We start from the raw sequence: 20,737 nt of genomic DNA on the forward strand, positions 1-20,737 counted from the left end.
TATTTTGTGCTGCAAAAAAAAAACAACAGCATGCAGCAATGGCAATGCAAGAAATGCATGATGAGTGTATGGAAACAAAGAAATAAATAAGAGCCATGTGGCCCACCTCATTTATCCACTTCATGGTTGATTTTTGTTTTTCTTTTACTGTCAGGCTTTGCTGGCAAACAATATATTTCTTTCTACCATCAGAAGAATTTCCTTCTGACTCTCCAACACATTTATTAACTTCAGTATAATTAGTATGCCTACTACGCCCAAGTTAATCTATTCTATGCATTTACCACCTTGTGTAAGTAAATGCTTTCTTACACTTTCTCTGAGCCTTTCACTTCTGTCTGTATTTATTTCTATCATTTATTGTAAGAGGTTCTGTCCTCTGTATTGCTATACGTATCATGTCCTCCCCTTCTACTTCTCCTTTCTAGACACATCCTATGTTCCTACAGTCTTCATCAGCAAAACTGTTTTACAGGTCATGTGCTCCTTGAAGTACCCCCTTCTGGACCATCACTCCTTATCTCTGTCCTTATAAAGATGAGGTCTCTAGAACTATAAAAACATTCAGAAGTCAGGCTCAACAGCTACCAATACACAGTAAGAATAATTTGCTTCATTATACTGTTAATGCCCTTAACGCATCACAATATTTCTGATTTTCTGTCAACCATCTTAAAGAAGTGCTTATGTTAAGGTAATCTAAAATGATTATCACCAGACTTTATTGTGTTTAGTTCTATTTCATTGTCACAATCCTTACAGTGTACTTGATTATGTTTTGTTATTTTGCAGGTGTATTTTCCTCCACTTCTTCACATTCAATGTATGATGTTGCACATATCACCACCATTCAGCCTTAACAAAGGTATTTTGTGTCCTGTTACCCCATCAGAGATATCATATCTGCAATACAGCTTTGTGTCATTCTTAAAGAGGTATCTGTTTCCTTCCATCATTTATACAGTATATTTTAAAGCCGTATGTGACTGTACTGCTATCAGTCCTATAATGTACTTTTCATGCTAGAGACCAGAAGAGAATAGCTAACTGCATAAACTTTGATTTCTGTAACAGTTTCTTCAAAGTGCATTAATAAAACACCTCTGGTTTGCTGAGTGTCAGACCATACTGTGCCATAAACTCCTACTCAAAGCTTACCTTTGGGAAAGCCAGGCCTGATCAATCAATAACAGACTACCTCATGACCTGATGTCACTACATCTCCTCTATCATGAAAGAAATCTCTTTAAAATAAGGCTACTGTAATATAACACATACAGTATTATTATTATTATTACTATTGTTTTCAAGAAACATTACTTAATTTTTGAATAGGGATAAGGCGCACACTACAACAAAACATTGGAGCAGACTGCCCTTCCTCAATGGCAATTTAGGCATTATTCTTTATTTCGAAATTGCAATGTTCATCTTCCCAGTTTAGTTATCTGTCTTGGATAGAAAGATTCTTAGAATATCAGTGCAAGCATAACTTTGTGTCCTCCGGAGATTAACTTTAATAATTGTGGATGTTACATTGTTATCACTCTGGGTTAACTGACAGGAAACAGGTAGCCATCTTGAGGCATCTGAGGGCTTGCTTCCTCAGAAGACTTGGTGACTGCTCCAACATCTTAAATCAGCTGTTGTTCCTTTGCAGCTAGCACTGATATAGCATGAATGTGTCTCCTCATTCTCCTTAGGGTTCTGTCATTCTCAGCTTGAATGATATATGACCTAGGCTCAGAAGATTTATCAACAGGAACTGCTGGTGAGCCCCATTTCTGACATCCATATGACTTAACTCTTGCAGTCTGGTCTATGTACAAGTCTAATGGGGCAAAAACTGGTGTTGATTATCACAGAATAGTTGAACAAGTTTAGCGTTTCATCTTTCACTTCCACGTTTTAGGGAAAGGTTTGGTAGCAACACTCAGCCCAATAGAGGACTGGTTTCCTTGATCTGATTACCAGTTATCAAATGTTGTGGATTCACTCTAACTACAATATGAGGTATAGCACAATAAGACAACAAAGCAATGCCATAGATAGTTCTGACCCAGGTTATGGAGAATGAATGAGCCATCATGATAGTTTGATGGCTGACAAGCATGTAGATTACAAAAATATACAAAAAAAACTCTGCTACATGTGCTGTAGGGGAACAATATGCACATAAGGAATAATTTAGGCAGTACCCTTCTTTCTGGCTAAACATTTCAAATGAAGCCATTCTCTTAAATGCTTCCCTGGTATCATCTAACATGTTGACAGGTATAGGTCTCTGACTTTACAGCCTGCACACATGGGATGACATTGTCTTCAGTTTCTGATTTTTTTTCTGAAAATAGATTTCTGGCTATAGTATCAGCCATCACTAGCTACTTCTGGAGACATATAAGACCTTCACAAGGTATAAGTTTCTGTATTCCACTTCCCATAACTCTTTCTTGAAGCATTACAATGCCTAGTGTTACATCAAGCTTAGATGACATTTATAATCCGTGTTAAATGGCTGTCATTTAGGAAATAATCTAGCATGTCTTTACTTATTTCGTCAATGCTGCTCCCATTCCCATCTTTTGAAGGAAAATTTCAATCCTCAGTTATAATCTTCTTATCATCGGGGATAAGAAAAAAGTCCTTTAAGCATTTCATCTAGTACCAGACAATCCCTGCAGAGACTTATAAACTGCAATTACACAGACATTGATACACTCTTTACATACATCAACTGTTAACACCTGCATTAGTGCACACTTAAGCATTTGGTCACATACTTGGTTGTTTGGAACTGAAATAAATGTTCACAGGCCATGTGGCAAGCTAGTATACAAACATAAATGCTATGCCACAAGTGAGAGAATAAGGCAAAAGTAAGAGTTCCAGATGAGTGCCATTTTGAAACTTTTTCTAAATGAGTTACTAAGCAGGTGAGTTGTTTGTAGGATGGGTCTGATTGTTAGAACTGATGAAATAAATGCAGATGTATTCAGAGACACAGGACTATGGGACCGTGAGCCCACTAATACTGAGCTCAGGCCTGTGGTAGTTTGCTATGCTCTCTCAGTGCTACAGTGGGTTTCCTTTCCTCTTCTACAAAAATTAGAAGCAGAACAATCAGTTCCATGGTACAGACAGATAAAGCTCTGACAGTGTCTCAGATGACCCAGGGTCGATTTTAAGACCCAGGCAGAGGGGACACTGAGAGGGGACAGTATACCAGCTTATCTCTCCTGGAGGAGAGGCAGTCAGATCTACTATTGTCCTGATACCTACAGGAGGCTTGGTATTACAAATGGATGGTGCTAGCATTGAGGCAATGCTCTGACAATTGCTAAGGGGGATTTAGGACCCATTCATGGCCCTTATGTATGGCTGCCTGCATGTCACCCTCCATGCTGGTGTCTCCCATCCCTGACATCTATGTCAATTACTGAATTTAGCATTGAGAAGGCCGACTGTCAATGGAAACTGAAAGGATCTTCCCCACAGGCATTATGGGAAGGTAGTTGCTTGGGGTTATGCTATAACAAATGAGTGACAGAACAGAAGGGCAAGGCTGATGGTCAGCAGTATGAGGGCAGGAATAAGAATATTACAAAAGTAGAAATGGAGTAAATACAGTCTTTGAGTAGCACAGTGAAATTCACAAAAGGCACTAGTGTGGTCCCATGACTACAGTGATTAATAAAATTGGTTTGGTGAGAACCTCATAGGTTTAAAGTGACTAAATGAAACAGTGAAATGACAGGGTTTTGTTTTACCACAATAAAAAGATGAGACACCAATCTGTCTTGGGCAATCATGTTCTTTATACTAGATTGATTCCACAGGTTTTAGTAGACTACATTTGGCCCCACTTCATAGGTTCATATGTTCATAGGTAGGTACTAGGCTATTGGCCCGAGGGTCTACGTAAGCCTAGCAAACAAGGTTCCCTGGCTTACGCCACCCAAGAAAGTTATTTTTCTGTGCCACTGTCGAGCAGAGACACAGAAGTGATCCCTGGGGTGTATTTCCTATTTCCCATCCACTCATCAAGATTTTTCTTGAAGACTGCTAATGAAGAACTTTGCTTGACGTAGATGGGTAGCCTGTTCCAGAGTATGAAAAGTCCCTGGGACAGGGAAATATCCCTCCAGTATGTCCTGTTTATTGTGATGACAAGGTTTAGGTCCCTAGAGCGTGTAGCTTGGTGGGAAAGGGATTTCTTTAGGTGTAGCATGTCCAACAGCTCTGGGTTTGACATAGATTTATATGTTAGGCAGAGATCACCTTGGAGTAGGCGATGTGCTACAAAGTAAAGCTGGAGTTTTTTGAGACGGTCAGTGTAGGGCATCTGTTTGAGGCCAGTAATCCTCTTTGTGAGGTACTTCTGCGGCCTTTCCAGCTGCTGCAGATGTCTTGTGTGGTACATTCCAAAAGGGGCTCTGTACTCTATAATGGGTCTAATGAGTGTCGAGTAGAGGGGAACAATGACATCTTTTTCCCTGGATAAGAACCCTTTTAATATGAAGTGTGCCACATAAAAGGACTTCCTGACTACTGTGGCAATGTGACTATCAAAGGACAGACTACTGTCCACCTGGATCCCAAGGTCTCTTATCACACATTTGGAGTTAAGTAGACTCATGAAACTGATGACTTTCATCACTTCACTGAAACATTTCAGCAAGAAAAGATCACGCTTGCAAAAGAACATACGACACTTGTTATAATGGATGATCTCCTAGTCTGTAGGCAAGACAAGCAAATATGTGGCAAATGGCTGGAGGTGGTACTTCAGGCTTACAAGTACTCAAGGCTTGAGATCAACACAGAAAAGAGGCACACTGGGAAAAAAAGCATATATTTAGTGTTTTAGACACCTCATTGGAAATTATGAAAATAAGCCTGACATAGACAAAGTAAAGGCTCTTAATGAATGATCAAACCCATGATGCAGTGTTGCAAGTGTTGCAACTGTATATCATTTGCAATGTTGAAGTATTTGGGGAAGCTTGTGCCCCATCTGTCACTAGTGTTTCACCCTAGCACTAACCAGCTGAAAACTGAAACAGAAAGAATGAGGCAAGAGCCAAAGGAGTGAACTTTTAGACAGGTAGTTTAAGTCTCTGTTTATATCTACACCAATATTTACATACTATGATGTCAGGAAGTTGACAGTTAGCATCAAATAATCCAGCAGATAGGGCCTTGCAGCTGCTACAGGAGAAAGAAGGTGAGCTTACACCAGTTTCCTTTTGTTCACACACACCAATGAAAACTCAGAAAAGTTGTTCAAAATTTGATAAAGAATGCCTGACAAAAGAGTTAATATGTGAACACTTTTATTGCTGCATTTGTTCCATTGATAAGTGCATATTGTCTGGATAAAGATCCACTCAGATGTCAGCAGCTACTGATGAGAATCAAGTGCCTTAATGTAACAGTCCTGTAACCACTTTGGTTAAGTGACTTGCCCAGGTTCATATAGTGGGCAAAAGTAGCTAAAAAGAGTTAAACCTTCTGCGATTGACTACAAGAAGCAAGTTATTAATAGCTTAGATTCTTAATCATCCGTATTAACTGACAGATGTTCCTTAACAACTTGAATAATTGAGGATAACAATCAGTCATTAGAGTTTTGTTGTTGTTTTTCAGAAAATACATTTCAAGTTAATTAAGTTGTCTGGCACTTAAGGCTCTAAGCTATTAAAAAACTTTTTTTGTAGTCAAAAGTAAAGTTTGAACCCTTCCACCTATATTTGTCAACTGTGTGCCTTTGAGCAAGTCAGTCAGACAATACTCCTGGGTCATCCCTGAAAAGAGGACACTTTGTCCAATTAGTTTACCTAGATAGATAAAAGACAATGGTATTTAAAAAGTGGGCCTTTGTCCCCAGGAATTTCTGGCTTTGTCTGGAATTCTTGAGCAAAGAGGTTGAGAGGTATTTTTCTGCATTCCTTGTAAAATTTGTGGTTTTCTGGCAAATTCTTTTTGATTGCAGCCATTAAATAATGACAGGTATAAGTTTTAGACGTTGTATTCTTCAGTAAATGTTTGCTAATGCAAAGCTTTTTCTTCTAGCAACTTTTTAAGTGTACGCTCTGCTTCCCACTCCCTGCTAAATACATAATGCTAAATCAGACACTGCTGTAGCCTGGAGTAAGGGAAATTCTCCCAAGACACAGCAGTCTCAATCTTTTACACATTAAATCAATCATACGTTTTCTGATCATTTTATGGTGCTGATCATACATTTGTCATAGTTCTGCCTGCCACCTGTATAAAACACATGGAAGATATAAATAATTAGCATGCATCAACAAAGAGGAAGAACATACTGAATGCAGAGATTTTTTTTTTCTGTAAATTAAATAACTGGACTATTGGGAGCAAATTTGATTTGAATTTAAGCAAAAAATAGCTATAATGACAATAGGTAAAGTTAAGACAGGATCACCACACTTCTGGGTCACTAACAATGAAAAAAAAAGCTAGTCGCAGTAAAGGAACTACACCAGTAATAGTACTTATTTGCACCACATTATTAATGACTCTTCTGGAATAACGGAATGTTGCATGGTACCCTAAATCCATGGCTCTAAATCCTACACTGGGAAGCATGCAGGGACCATTCACTAAGACAACTGCAGGTTGATCAGGATTCCTCTACAATGTCAAACTGACACACCTGGGACTGTACTCTCTACACTGCTATCAATTTAAGAGGTGACCTGATTTTGACATAGTTCTAAGGGATGAATTCTAGATGGAATGTGTTTGTTTTAAATGGGTACAACATAAAAGGGATGAGAAGGAAATGGACAGAAAATTAAGCATGAGCGGTTTCAGAGTATCTTTTTTTCCAAACACCTTTACTGAATTATCACTTGTGACATAGGCAAATTTACATTCATATAAAAGTAATAAAACTATATTAACATGACAAACATTATATTTCATATATATTGCTATATATCATACAACCTAAGCAATACTACATAAATTATTCAATTATTGTCTTTTTTGCAAAAAAGAAACATCTTTATTAAAACCCTCACTTACTACATAGGCAATCATGCATTTATATAAATGAAAACAAACCACACTGGCACACTCCTAGCTGCAAGCATTTTACATCACAAACCATACCAACACACTCCCAGTTGCAAACATTATACATCACTTATAATCTACCCAGTCTTTTTCACTCAAACATTACACAGTTCATTTAAGTCCTGCCGCCTTTTAGAACTCACTCATCCCTTGAATGTATTGTTTCCACAATTCCCATTTTTTCCTATGTAGTTTGCGTCTATCCTTTTCTAAAGATCTCATTTTCAGTTGTTTTATCTCTGTTACTATATTCAAAACTTCCAGTATAGTTGGTTTAAATTTTGATTTCCATTTTCTAGTAATTGCTTTTTTGGCAGCCACCATTATTAGACACAGCAAGGCCTTACCATGTCTAGGCAATTCCAATTCTGTATCATAGCTCAGAAAAATCATATCCCTCATCAGACCAATCTTCCCACCCAGCATCTCTGATAGTGCATCCAACAGGGAATCCTTTAAGTCCACCAGCTCACCACACTCCCAGAAAATATGTTCCAAATTATCTCTTTCTTCCCCTTTACACCTCCAACATTTACGGTCTGCCTGAGGAAAAATCTCTGGAGTCTACATGGAGTATAAAAATATCTATGTAAACATTTCCAAGCAAAAATCCTAAATTTTCTAGATTTTATTGCATATTTGGGAGACATGCTTATATTGTCCCATTGTTTCTTTGTGAATTGCTTATCCAGTTCTCTAGTCCCAATCCTTTCTAACCTCCTCTGATTGATTCTTATAGTTATCATGCAATATTTTATATGCTCTACTAATTATTCCTTTTTTAATGGCAACTAAAGGCGTTAGTGTTAAGTGTAAACAATAAATGAAATAATCTCCAAATACAAACATAACAAACACCCAGAACAGAGAATCTTAAGGTACTCCTGGATAGCTTCATGAGAGGCTGGGCATTTAGTATTTTAAACAATTATATCAGCCTTCCAAGGATGTCTTAACCTGACATTATGATATGATATGATATATGCACCATATGACATCACTGTTACATATGTACCTAACTCCCTCTTAAAAGCTACCGGTGTGCCATTTACAGGAAGTTTTGCATACCAAATTTCATAAGGATCTTAATGTTTTGAAACTGACACAAAGTTCATAGGTTTATACTAAACTTATACCCAGAAAGCCTTAAGGAACCTTAGTTGAATCACCCATGCAGTGTATTAGGGGTAGACTAGTTTCCTTTTGACAGACAATCATTTCTACTAAGAACCAAAATGAATCTGTAGTTTCCTATCCAATTATCAGGGCTGGCTTTGAACGCATACAAGGAGGTGTGTTTTACAATTCACAGAGGGGGTCTATTTAAAAGGTGTTGAAAATGCTAGGTAAGAAACCTATAGCACCAGGAGATGTTATTAATCTTATGATGGAGGCTTAAGACTTTGTATTGGATGTCTTCTGTAAAGATGGAGAAGCTCATAACGTGTGGGATCTTTCAATGCATGAATTGTGAAGCATAAGTTATCCCTCAGGAATTTGTATGTGAAGATAGATAGAAGGGGTTTTCAATCTTTTAGGAGTAGCTTAAGTGGTTAATACTGAAGATCCTTTCAGTTGAGAATGTTAGGGACCTTTCAGGTTGTTTAAGATCCCTAGATAGATACAGCCCAAAGTAGGCACTGTATTCAACGATGAGTCTGATACAGGAAGAATATAGGGAGACAAGGCTATCCTTGGACTTAAATGAGATAATCTAACAGATGAAGCTGCACAAGGCAAAAGGATTTGCTAACTGCAGCTGAAATGTAGTAGTTAAAAGACAGCTATTTATCTATGTATATACCCTGGTCTCTAAGAACAGAGTCTGTTTTAATGCAGGAGGTGTCAGTGATGTGATAAAAAGAGGAGTGGTTGCTTTACCAAAGTAACTTTACTGCAAATTTTGATATTTAGGGTGAGGCCATGACAAACACAGCGAGCTTTGGTCTGTTACAGGCCCTTATGAAGACTATGGGTATCATGGGGGAATTAACAATTGTGAATAATGTGCAGTAATCCACAAGCTTGGTCAGCCAGAAACCTTGTCTGCCCAGTTTAATAACAGAAAAGTAGTGGGAGTTTCTGAAAAGGTAGACAGATTAGTATTAGTCTTGACTTTTAACAACAGTGTTGGTTGCATTGTTCATTGTTCTTTATACAAATAATTAAGAAAGATCTTTAACAGCTGTTGCTGCTGCAAAACAAATAATAATAATAATAATAATAATAATAGCTATAAAGTTGACTGAATCATTACAGTCACACTAAACAAAAAGGGAAAAACAGTGGCAGCAAGTTATGAGTATATGGCATCCATAGTCAATGTAGCTGTAATGGGGTATAGTAACAAAGTAGTAAAGTAACAGGTAAAACAGGCGACAGTGACACTGAGAAAAAAGGAAGCTAACCATACAGGAATCCAATCAAAAATGATAAACTTCTTATCAAATTATGATGCCTAAGATAAAATACAGTTGAAATAATTACCAAATGTGATGCAGACAAAGGAATTCTGTTGACTTATTTTTTTAGACTAAGATCTACATAATAAGGAACACATCCTGAACCAGAGTCTTGAAATGAAGAAGCAGTTGCAAAGTAATGGGATGGTGGTAGGTTCTGAACAAACGTGATTTTAATTTTTTTTTAAATTTAAGTTAATTTATTTATTTATTTACCAGGAAAGTCCAACTTGGAACAAGCCAATTTTCAGTGGAGGCCCAGGGAGAAATGCTCCAGGTGCATTTCTTTGTATTGTGGGAGGAAACCCACGTTTGATACCACGTTGATAGTTAAGACTTTTTTTTTTTAAATCTTTACTGAATTATCACTTATGACATAGGCAATCATGCATTTAGATGAATGAAAACAAACCATAATGACATTTCAAGTTGTGAACAGTATACACCAATTATGATCTTCTATACAGTCATGGTCAGTCAACCATTACATAAGCTCATTCAATTCCTAACTTCCCTTAAACCTCATTCCTCCCCCAAAACATTATTCTGCATGTATTGTTTACGTAATTCCCATTTTTTTCTATTTAATTTGTTCCTAGCCTTTTCTAAAGATCCCAGTTCTTGTATCTCTGCTACTATATTCACTACTTTTACAACAGTCGATTTAGACTTTGATTTCCATTTTCAAATAACTGCTTTTTTGGCAGCTACCATAATTAAACTCACTAAGACCTTACCAGGTCTAGGCAATTAGGAATTGTTATCCAAAATCAGCACTCTGAGTTACAATGATCTTAATGATAGTGAGGTAAAAAAAAATGTTTTACAAGGTATAATAGACATATGATGCACATGCATATAATGCGACTGACTAGGCAATCTTAACTCCTACAGCTGGCTGACATCTGTAGGTGCTTTTGCAGCTGTATCTTACTGACACCTTTAGGCATCAAATATTGCATGTTCACATTTGCACTAAAAATTTTAAAACCATGTTATATACAAAGTATTAAAATATTTCATCTTAATGCTTACACAATGGCAAACACAATTGCGTTGATATTTGACCTCTGTCTAGTGCAGTTAAAGAGATATTAATTGCTGTACATAAAACATTTATTTATCCATCCATCCATCAAATCCACAAGCCCTTTTCCCCATTTTTACACATGGGGTCGGGGTGTCACTTTAACACTGACAATCAAATTTCATGTTTTTCTAAGCCAGTAGCAGAAACACAACTGCTTAGCCTCACATGAAAGCTCTCAACTGAATAAACAAAATGCTACTTACATTGTGTGTAACTTCAGTGGTTGCCAAGATATTCTAAGTTGTTTACAAAATATTACACATTTAATAGTCATTGTGTTTACTGTGACTTACGAAATCCAGTTTAAAACCTAGAACCTAAAAATTATTACCAATTTAAAAGAGGTCTGTGCTGAAGAGTTTACCATTTACACTTCTTTAGTATCTTCTATGGTTCAAGAGATATGAGCATTTGTTTGAAATGTAAGCACATAATTTGATTCTAACAAAAAGCTTACGCTCCACCCATTGGAAGTCACAGTGCAAACTTCCAGAACTCTATTGGGGGGAATGAGTTAAGATGAACATTCAGATACAGAACATGCCTGCGTCACTCTGATAAACCTTGTGGTTTGTTCTCTATTTCAGTAAGAGTGGTATGATACTAACATAGGTAAATGAAGAAGAGAAATAGAGATTTTCTCCCATTCACTCTTCATCTTGCAATTCTTTTCTTCTTTCAAAAGACTACACATTTGAGAAGGAAAACAAATATGAGGAGTCAATTTGACATACCACAGGGACGAGGTGACTTTAGGCAGAAGTGAAAGGAGATTAAGGACGGATAAGGTACTGCTAATATTAAATGAGTGTGCCTGATTTATGGAGTCACCCAGAGTTTGAGGAGTTGGAGGTTATTAATAAAATATTTTAAATTAGAAAAATGTTGGTGGCAATACAGAGGAAGAATTCAAAGTATCCTTATCACACATACTATTCATACTGACTTTCCTACCAAAGGGTCCAGAAGCAGTGCAGAGGACTAAGGCTATGAACAGCTAACAAGCTGCCTCTTCTAGTCTGGGGTTTGACTCCCTCAGACTTTATTTTCCTATTATGTAACTCTGATCAAGTAATTTAAACAAACAGTGCTCTCAAGCTCTACCCTAGTTAACAAAAATGAATAAATTAAGAGAGGTTTGTCATGCTCATTTTGAAAGACCAAGGTGGTAACATTCCTCAACAAGCAGATAAGGGTCTACCAGAGGAATCTCAGATACTCATGGAACTTTAGCTGTGATAGCAGGACTCAGTATTCCATGGCTGTTGCCTGTTTTCTGTACTCCATATCATGGCCACAGTTTTACTCATGTGCGATGACTTGTATAGTAAAGGACATGTAACTTTCGCTGTGTGGTGTGAGACTCTCACTCTCTACACAAAGCTATATGCCACCAGGAGTTTGGTCGTTGAGAAACAGCACGCTAGTGTAAATATACAGGTCACAAGACTAAGCAAGCGAAGAGCTGCAGATTGGTTTGCATGTGGTCTAAAAATCCAGAGTGTATAGTACAAATGATGTCCTGTACTTGTATGGAATAATACATGACTTAATTTCAAAACATTCAAATCTCAAATTAGTGTAAATTAACTGACAGAAGCAAGTAAATGAGTCAGGCTAGAGGGAACATCTTAAAATGGAACACATTATGCTACTACTGGCAAGAAAAAGGCTAAAGCTTGTAACTTGGAAAATATTCACTATTTCACTAAAGGACGTGACTTTGTACTCGTTTGCCAAAATGTTGCATCAGAGAAGCGGCTGGAATGTAGATAATGGTGAATGGTACACTCCGTAAAAGAACTGGCAGATAAAGCAAGTTTGGTTACAACCACCTGAATGTCAGAACAATAAAATAAAAGAATGTAGATAATTTAATTCAAGTATTAATTTAAGTACATTTTTATGTGGTCACCTGCACTGTACCATCAAAGTTTTTGTATTGTGTCATTTGACTGGTTTGTGCATTCAGTATTTCAAGCGTTTGTATTTTGGTTATACTTTGTACCTCTGTTTACTGTTTAATAACCTCCTTTGCAGTACTACAGTACTTTGTTACTTAGAGAGTAATTTTAGCAAAACATACTTGATTACTTCATAGGTTCATAGATTGTTAGTAGCTAATGACCTCTATGGCCCTTACAATCCAAACCTATTTGGATCCTAAGTATCATATGGGGTAGGGCATGCTAGTAGGGAGGTAACTAAAGGGTTTGCAGGGGGAGGTGTTAGTTAGGATAATACTTTTCTTGCTGATGGCCTCTGCTGATGGCCTCTGAGGTCAGGGGTAAATGTACAATTTCCCAACCAATTTCCAAGGTTTTTTTTTTTTTTTTTTGAGTAGGGTTAGGGATGAATTCTGTTTTACATGGACAGGAAAGCCTACTCCATAGCATGGGTATCCTTTTGGACACATTTGTCTCTCCAGAATGTTCTGTTTATGTCAAAAGTGAAGTTCACATCCCTAGATCTAGTGTTTTCGGTGATGTTTGTTTTGTGTACATGCAACAGACCCATCAAGGCTGGGTCTTCTGGAAGCCCTGCAAATCAGGCAAAGATCTCCTTTCAGCAGCCTGCAGGAGACTGAATGTAAAGATAGAGTCTTTAGGCAGTTAGTGTAGGAAAGGTTATTCATGCCTTGAATTTTCCTGGTTAGAAACCTCTGTGGGGGTTCCAACTATAGCAAGTGTCTGGTTGTGTACATGCCAAAGAGGGCATTGTACTCAACAATAGGTCTGATAAGGGCAGAGTAGAGTGGTACTATAACTTCCTTGGACCTGGATGTCATACCCTTACCTATAAATTGGGTGACATAGAATGATTTTATTACTATCTTAGATATGTGTTGTTCAAAGGCCAGATTGCTGTCTACATATGTTCCCAGATTCCTTACTGTTAGGTCAACTCTTAGGGGAGTTTTATCGATGAAGTGATTAACTTAGGTTGACAGTTTCCTAAAGGGCATTATAATGCATTTTTTGACATTACGTTTTAGGCCATGGCTTTAGCACCAGTCATTTGTGTGTGTTAAACTCTATTCCAAGATGTTAGTGTCTTGGAGGAATCTGTAATATCTCCCAATTTACAGTCATCTGTGAACTCTGTGAGCCAGAGGCCTTGAACGTTAGTCATGACTTTCTGTGAAGTAGACAACAAACAGGAGTGGGCTCAGCACAGAGCCCTGGGGCACACCACTGGTGGCCAGTCTCTTGGTAGAGGTAGTCTCACCTATTCTGAGTTCTTGGGTCTTGCCTGCGAGACAGCTGGTAATCCAGCAAGTTATGTAGGGATTTATGCCTAACTCAGAGAGCTTGTCAGCAATGCTTGAGTGGGGTGTTGTATCAAATGCCTTTGCTAAGTCAAGATATGCACTATGCACTGTTTTCCTCTCATACATTGCCTTGGTGCACCTCCCAGAGAAATCTACCAGGTTAAGCAGGCACAATCATCCCTTAGCAAAGCTAAATTGGGATTGGTCAACTGTCTATAGGTTGCCAATGTCCTTGTTTATCATTTCCATGATAATTCGTTGCATGACTTTTCATATTAGGCTCATTAGACTGATGGGGTGTGTAGTTCCCTAGGTCAATTGATGGTCCGCCCTTGTGGAGGGGAATGACTGTTGCAGTTCCCCATTCACTTGGAACATAGCCTCTTTTTAGGTTGTAGTTGGAGTGCCTCAAGTGGTCCTGATAACTCATGTTTCAGACTCTTCAGGAAGCAACCAGCAATGTGGCTGGGACCCAGAGATTTGGTGTTCTCAGCTTTAGCAAGTGCTGCTAGCACTTGGCCCCTGCTAACTGTTGTGGAAAGTATGCTGAAGGAGATTTCACCCATAGTAGCTGGGGGGAGTGGAGGGTGAAGTTTGAACTGAACTTATCAGCCAGTTAATTTACTATGTCAACCTAATCATTGAAGGTGTTGCCATTAACTACAAGTTCAGGCACACTGCTGTGTGTTATTTTGAAGGTTCTGAACATAGCTGAAGAAGGCTATGTCAAGGTCCTTAGCCCAAGACACTATCTTGACCTCATAGTTGACCTTGTTAGATTTAATTAGACCTCTTAGTTTCTTTTTTAGTTGTAAAACAGAGCACTTATCTTTAGGGGAGTTTCTCTCCCTAATTTTCGCTATGTTTTTTTTTTATTTTATTTTATACCATGAGGATTCCACCAGTGGGGTTTATTTTTAATGTTTGTTTTGGGTTTCCTTCTGGTAGGTATAGCAGCCTCTATGCAGGCATTCACATTTGCATACAGACTCTGTAAATAATTCTGCATAGGTAGCTGTGGTTTTCAGGTTAGGGAGAGCCTTGAATTTTGACAAACACTCAATAGGATGTAGTTTGCCTTAGAATAGTTCCTAACTGTTACTGGTTTAGCTGTTTTCTGGGTTGATTTTCACTACTTAAGAAAAAGCTTTGTCATCCGACCTCACTAGTAAAGATGTGACATGGGGTGGGGGGCAATGCTCTCCCATGTTGGTGAGTACCAGATCCAGTGTATTTGATCCTCTGGTTGTAGAATGTAATCTCTGTTCCAGGGTGTTTGTGTTAATAAAGTACAGGAAGCATTGTGCCTTTGAGTTTGAGGCAACATACGTTTCCTAGACTGCAGAGGGTTAAGTTAAAGTCACCCATAAATAGGATGTTTAGCTGGGAAGTGAGCACCTCTAGTACATTTAGTTAAGAGTTATGAAACTCTAGGGCCATAGATGGTGACCTGTACCTAGCCATGATATGGTGAAGGGCCTTATTTATGGTGATTGGTACATGGATAAGATTTACTGTTTCATCCTGTTTAACCAATCTGGAGGAATGTTTGTTGCTAATGTATCTGTGGTGGTGTTGGTCTAAATTTGTGGAAGGCACTTTAACTATGTACTACCAGACAAGTCCCAGTCAAGGCACAGATGTATACATTCTCCAGATTGAGGAGGGCTTGAAGGATGTGGAGTCTTTTGTTTAGACCCCTAGCATTGAGCAATAACACCTTAATGCTACTTTGAGACTTTTTCACTATGTTGGTAGTTTTGTCTTTTTGGTATTGCCTAAAAAGGCTGTAAGGGGGTAGATAAAGTTTTAGCCAACAGCAGAAAACCTAGGGAGGACAGGTGCTTTCCATCTTTGACAAAGTAGCATCATCTGTTGACCATGCCTTTCCATGCTGAAAGATATTGGATCCCCGTAGAGTGGCACCAGAAACTAATCCGATTATTAAAATCAATCATTTATGTTCGTACCATGGCACCATCCTTGGTGAAGGTAGAGTGCTGCTCAATGGAAGGCTCAAACTGGTTTGTGACATTTATTTGGAGAGCTCCACTATGTCTCTTTTCATATAGTCCTGTGAGGTACATCTCAGGTCATATGGACTATGATAGAATCATACTGTTACCTGGGGGGGGGGGGTGAAATTACTCGAGCTGGTGTGTAATATTGTAGATCCTGGCCGCAGACAGGCAACTACCCACTATCTTCATCTTGCTATCTGTTTAGTGGGGCATCTGTCTGTCACACAATGGAGACCCTAATGACAAGAGTATTCGATAAAATATATGCTCACCTTATTAGTTTTGCTCTTGTGGGACCATTAGGTGTAGATTTAAATGAGATGTCTGGTGTTTCATTTGGTGGGTGTTTTAATGATTACTGAAGAGCAATGTTGCTGTTTGGCAGTTTTGGAGGTCTTTGAGATTTGGAAGGTTTCTTTTAAGTGTCTCTCCATAAGACAATCTGCGTGTGTGGTGAACATTATGTGTGAAGGATGTAGTGTGGGTTTTCTTCATAACCTCGTTTGCAAGCAAAGTTTTTGCATCCAAGGAGGTTGCGTATTTACATCTCTGCAATACTGTGTTACTTTCTTTAATGATTAATTGGTTGTCTGAGAACATGGGACAATTGCCATATTGCCATAGGATTCCCAAATCTACTATGCTGGCCAGAGACATTAGAAAATTGCATATCCATGACGTGCTGCTCTGTAATAGGGTGAGCTGTTTAGGATTAAGGATTGGGTTTTAACAGGGGTCTCTAGGCTAGTTTCTGGGGTTAAGAGTAAGGTGTTATATAGTGCTAGGAAATGGTAGTGTTATAATAGAGAAAAAAGCTTGAAAACTGACTCCTATGCCCTTCAGCCAATAATAGACCAAACTTTGACCTTCCTGGAACACTTTCCAACTCAGAGAGACCAGGTAAACACCTGATGCAACAAGATGGATGATGCTGGAATTTCTTAATGTAAAAGCACAGCAAAGGTAGCTCTCAAGTGCAGATTAAACAACAAACAACAACCAAACAACTGAGTCACTGGCTAATTTGCCCTTCTATAAGGCAATATGGAGGCAAACAGACTAGAAAAAGCCAACAATCAGAGAAATGATGATTTCTGTTACAAAATTCAATACATGCTTTAAAGATGCCCAAAAACAGTTGCTATCACTGTATAAAGCAAGTACAAGTACAGTTAGTCAAAAACAATATCCTTAGCCTAACAGTAATAACACTTACGGCAATGCTGTTCATCACTCCCATCATCACAGTCTTCCTCGTCATCACAAACATAGCCCCGAGGAATGCATTCTCCATCACTGTGACACTGAAACTGATTTCCATCACAAGTGCGACGTGCTAGAATTTCATATACAGTACAATTATTACCACTCAACAATTCAACATAGTACATTTTATGTTCAAAGACATTATTTGCTTGGTCTCAAACAACGCACAGCTATATCTTCTACAATTTGCCATTACTATAATTTTATTTGGGTAATAAATAATGTATCCAATGGAAAGCAACATGTTAAAAATAGAATTTTACATACAAAAGCATGCCATACACTTATAAACTGAGAAATGGAAACTAAAATGTGAGGCTTATGAAAGCAGAACAGTTCATTGTTTCTGTAAAATGCCAGATGTCACCAACACTTACATTTAAAAAACAACTTTGCCCAGATACTGAAATATGAAGGTTATGTACTAGCCATAACAATACATCTGAAAAGAATTAACCATCTTTGGTAACTAGTAGGACAATATGCCAGGGGCATTAGCACTTGTCAGCCAATAAAACGTTACCAGGCTACCAGGTACCCTCCCTCTTCCCATCATACCTAGGTCTTCACACACTCACCAGTCCTTTAAGTTTATATGTTTGTAATTCCACTGTTCCAGCATTAAGACCTAAGGGTCATCAAGGAACACAAACTCCTGAATGTTACCACAGTATTTCTTGTAACCTGCCCGGCATCCAGTTTATGATTAAACTTGGCAACACTTTTTGTAGATCTCATCACACATTGCAATTCATTCCACAGCACTGGTACAGTTTGAGTAATATGCAGGTCTTTTTGGCACAGTTTAGTGTAATTAGCATCTTTCCAGAAGAATCATTTAAATTTTAATTCTTTATAACTAGCTAAACTCCCCCTACTGCCAAAAAATCAAAACTGTACATCTTGAATGCCAGGCAAAGCTTATCTCTTACTAACCTTTAAGCATTGCTATATAAATAAAGTTTTTCAGCCAGTCTGAATATGGTAAATAACAATGGAACCATCCTAGTAAACAGATCAGATTCAAATACAAGCATTTCAGCAGTATTATAGCTACAGAAAACTGAATTATAAACAGCTACTGGCTAGTGTTTTAAATGATTGTGACATGGGTGCTAGGATCCCTTATGGCCATAGTTCTAAGTAACAATACCACCAGTTTCACAGCTGATGTCCTAATGACTTTGACATATTGTTTGGATATCCATTAATATCCCTAGGTTTTTCATAAGTACAACTTGGTGTAATATTTTGTGCATCGTAAGATGTTCATATTAATTACTCATTTTCCAAAAAATCTTAAGCTTACATTTGAGTAAAATGAAATTACCCCAATCCTTCCTGACTATTCATTTACTTCACAAAAGTAATCATTTAATCTAAACTCATCTAAATCAGATATAACAACTGTCCCTAATTTACAATCATCTGCATAGTTTGCTGGCCATTTATAAGATGACATCAGGAACACTAAAAAGATATGATTCAACAACACTAGACCAAGGACTGATCCCTGTGGAACACCAGTCCCTATATGACTTTTAGCTCCCAAAACAGCCACATATGTCAACCAATTCTTAACCCAAGCAGTAATATAAGGAACATTGCTGTATTTTATATGACAGATATTATATCATTATGTGGTAAAGTGTCAAATGCTTTAGCTAAATTCAAGTAGACAGTTATGACTGTAACACTGTGATCATTAACCAAATTTACTACATCATAAATTCTATGAGGATATTTATAGGTTCATAGGTTGGTACTGGGCTATCTGCCCGAAGGCATATATTAGCCCAGCCACATTGTGCGGTATTCACCGCCCCTTTAGTAGTTCTCTAGACCCTTGTACTAGCAGCTAGTACCCTTGGCCCCTATCTAGTAGTGCTGTTGGTGTGATCCCCGGTGTGAACTTTCTGTTACCCATCCACTCATCAAGGTTCCTCTTGAAGAGTGATAGTGAGGGGCTCTGTCTTATGTAGATCGGGACCCTGTTCCATAGTAAGGGAAGTCTCTGCGAAGGGAATCTATCCCTCCAGCATGTTCTAATCATTGTTGTGTTGAGGTGTATATCCCTAGAGCGTGTAGCTCGAGTAGATTTGGTTATTTATTTGTAGAGTACCCATTAAAAAAGCATGTTGTGCAACATCAGACTTCCTTTTGCATCCATTCTATTGTATCAGTTTGACTAATGCATATTTTTCAAAACATTTTCCAAAAACAGATGTAAGATGTTAAAACTAATAGGTCTATAGTTCTGTATCAAGTCCCAAGGTGCACAACCTCTTTCTATCAGAATATTAAATACATAGTACAATTGAATTCTTAATTAAATGGATGTATGTTCCATTTGTAATAGTGTAAACACTGGAAGAAAACAGAAAAAGTATAAAGACAGGAAGCAAACAGAAAAAGGAGGGAAGGGAAGTCAGACCAAACACACACATCTGAAGAACAGCATTGTTGTCCTTCGTGGTCCAGTGGGTCTTTCTGGGTGGCTCTTTTTTCTAAGAGGGCTAGCACCTCTTTCCCAACCATATGCTTTTGACTGGGTTGGTCATCTAGCAAGGTCAGTTAAGATAAAGGTGATGGGGTGATGAATGGTACTATGTAGCCTTTACAAAAATTATTTGTCTTAAAAACTGTGTTTACTGATTTTAGTCACTGTGGCAACTGAAGCGGCAGGTGATCCCACTTGCCTTCAAAGGTAAGCAGTCAAGGAAGGCTGCAAGAACATGTTTGTTTGCCTTGGGACTGACTTTGATGAACTGGAGAGATTTGGTTTCTCCTGTCATTTTTATGTGACCTAGCCATAATTAGCCTTGTAATTCTCACCAGTCAAAGTGTTGTACTGATTCTGCTGTGGCCCATATCAAAACCACAAGTGACACTGGAGGGTGAAACTTTATTCCTGCAGCTGTCCGTGTCTTGCCTGGCCTTCATTATCCCTAAGGTGCTTTTTCACTTCATCCCTCAACAAGATACAGTCAGTAAAAAAGGAATTAAGAAACCACCTTGGTATCCACCATAAAGTCTGTCATCTTGGGGTCTATATTATATGCTCAAAGAGACTTTTCTTCAAACATATAATCATCGACACCTAAAGAGCGAATGCTCTAAAGCACAAATGACCATGTCCTCAAATTTTTTCCTAGGGGAAAAAATTCAGTTGCCCATTATCGGGAATTACCCTTTTCCCCATCATACAGTGATCTCGGAGTTGGTATATGTAGTTAGGGGGTTGGGGGGGGGGCAAAGACCCCCATTGATTAGGGTTTTGAAGTTTGTGTCTTTGGTGTACAGCCCTGTAAATTTTTTCCCCGAGGGAAAAAATTTGTGGATGTGGCCATTCGCACTTTAGAGTGTTCGCTCTTTAGGTGTCCATGATTATATGTTCGAAGAAAAGTCTCTTCAAGTATATAATATAGACCCGTCATCTTGAGACAGAAAAGCTGGTGTAAGGCTACATTGGTATCTTGCTTATCTAGCTGCACCTTCAGTGATAGTCCATATTATGTGCACT

At 38.2% G+C, this 20,737-nt stretch overlaps 1 protein-coding gene across 1 annotated transcript in view; it reads right to left on the reverse strand.

Moving 5' to 3' along the window:
- Positions 1-20,737, reverse strand: part of LRP2 (LDL receptor related protein 2) — a 1,335,386-nt gene that overhangs the window by 1,304,657 nt on the left and 9,992 nt on the right. Inside the window, exon 3 of the mRNA XM_044075346.1 lies at positions 17,165-17,284. Within this exon, the coding sequence (XP_043931281.1) occupies positions 17,165-17,284 (120 nt within the window). The remainder of the gene's footprint in view (positions 1-17,164; positions 17,285-20,737) is intronic.

This window comes from Protopterus annectens, chromosome 6.part1 (assembly GCF_019279795.1).
Source record: "Protopterus annectens isolate FY-2018-M chromosome 6.part1, PAN1.0, whole genome shotgun sequence".
Classification (NCBI taxonomy): Eukaryota; Metazoa; Chordata; order Ceratodontiformes; family Protopteridae; genus Protopterus; species Protopterus annectens.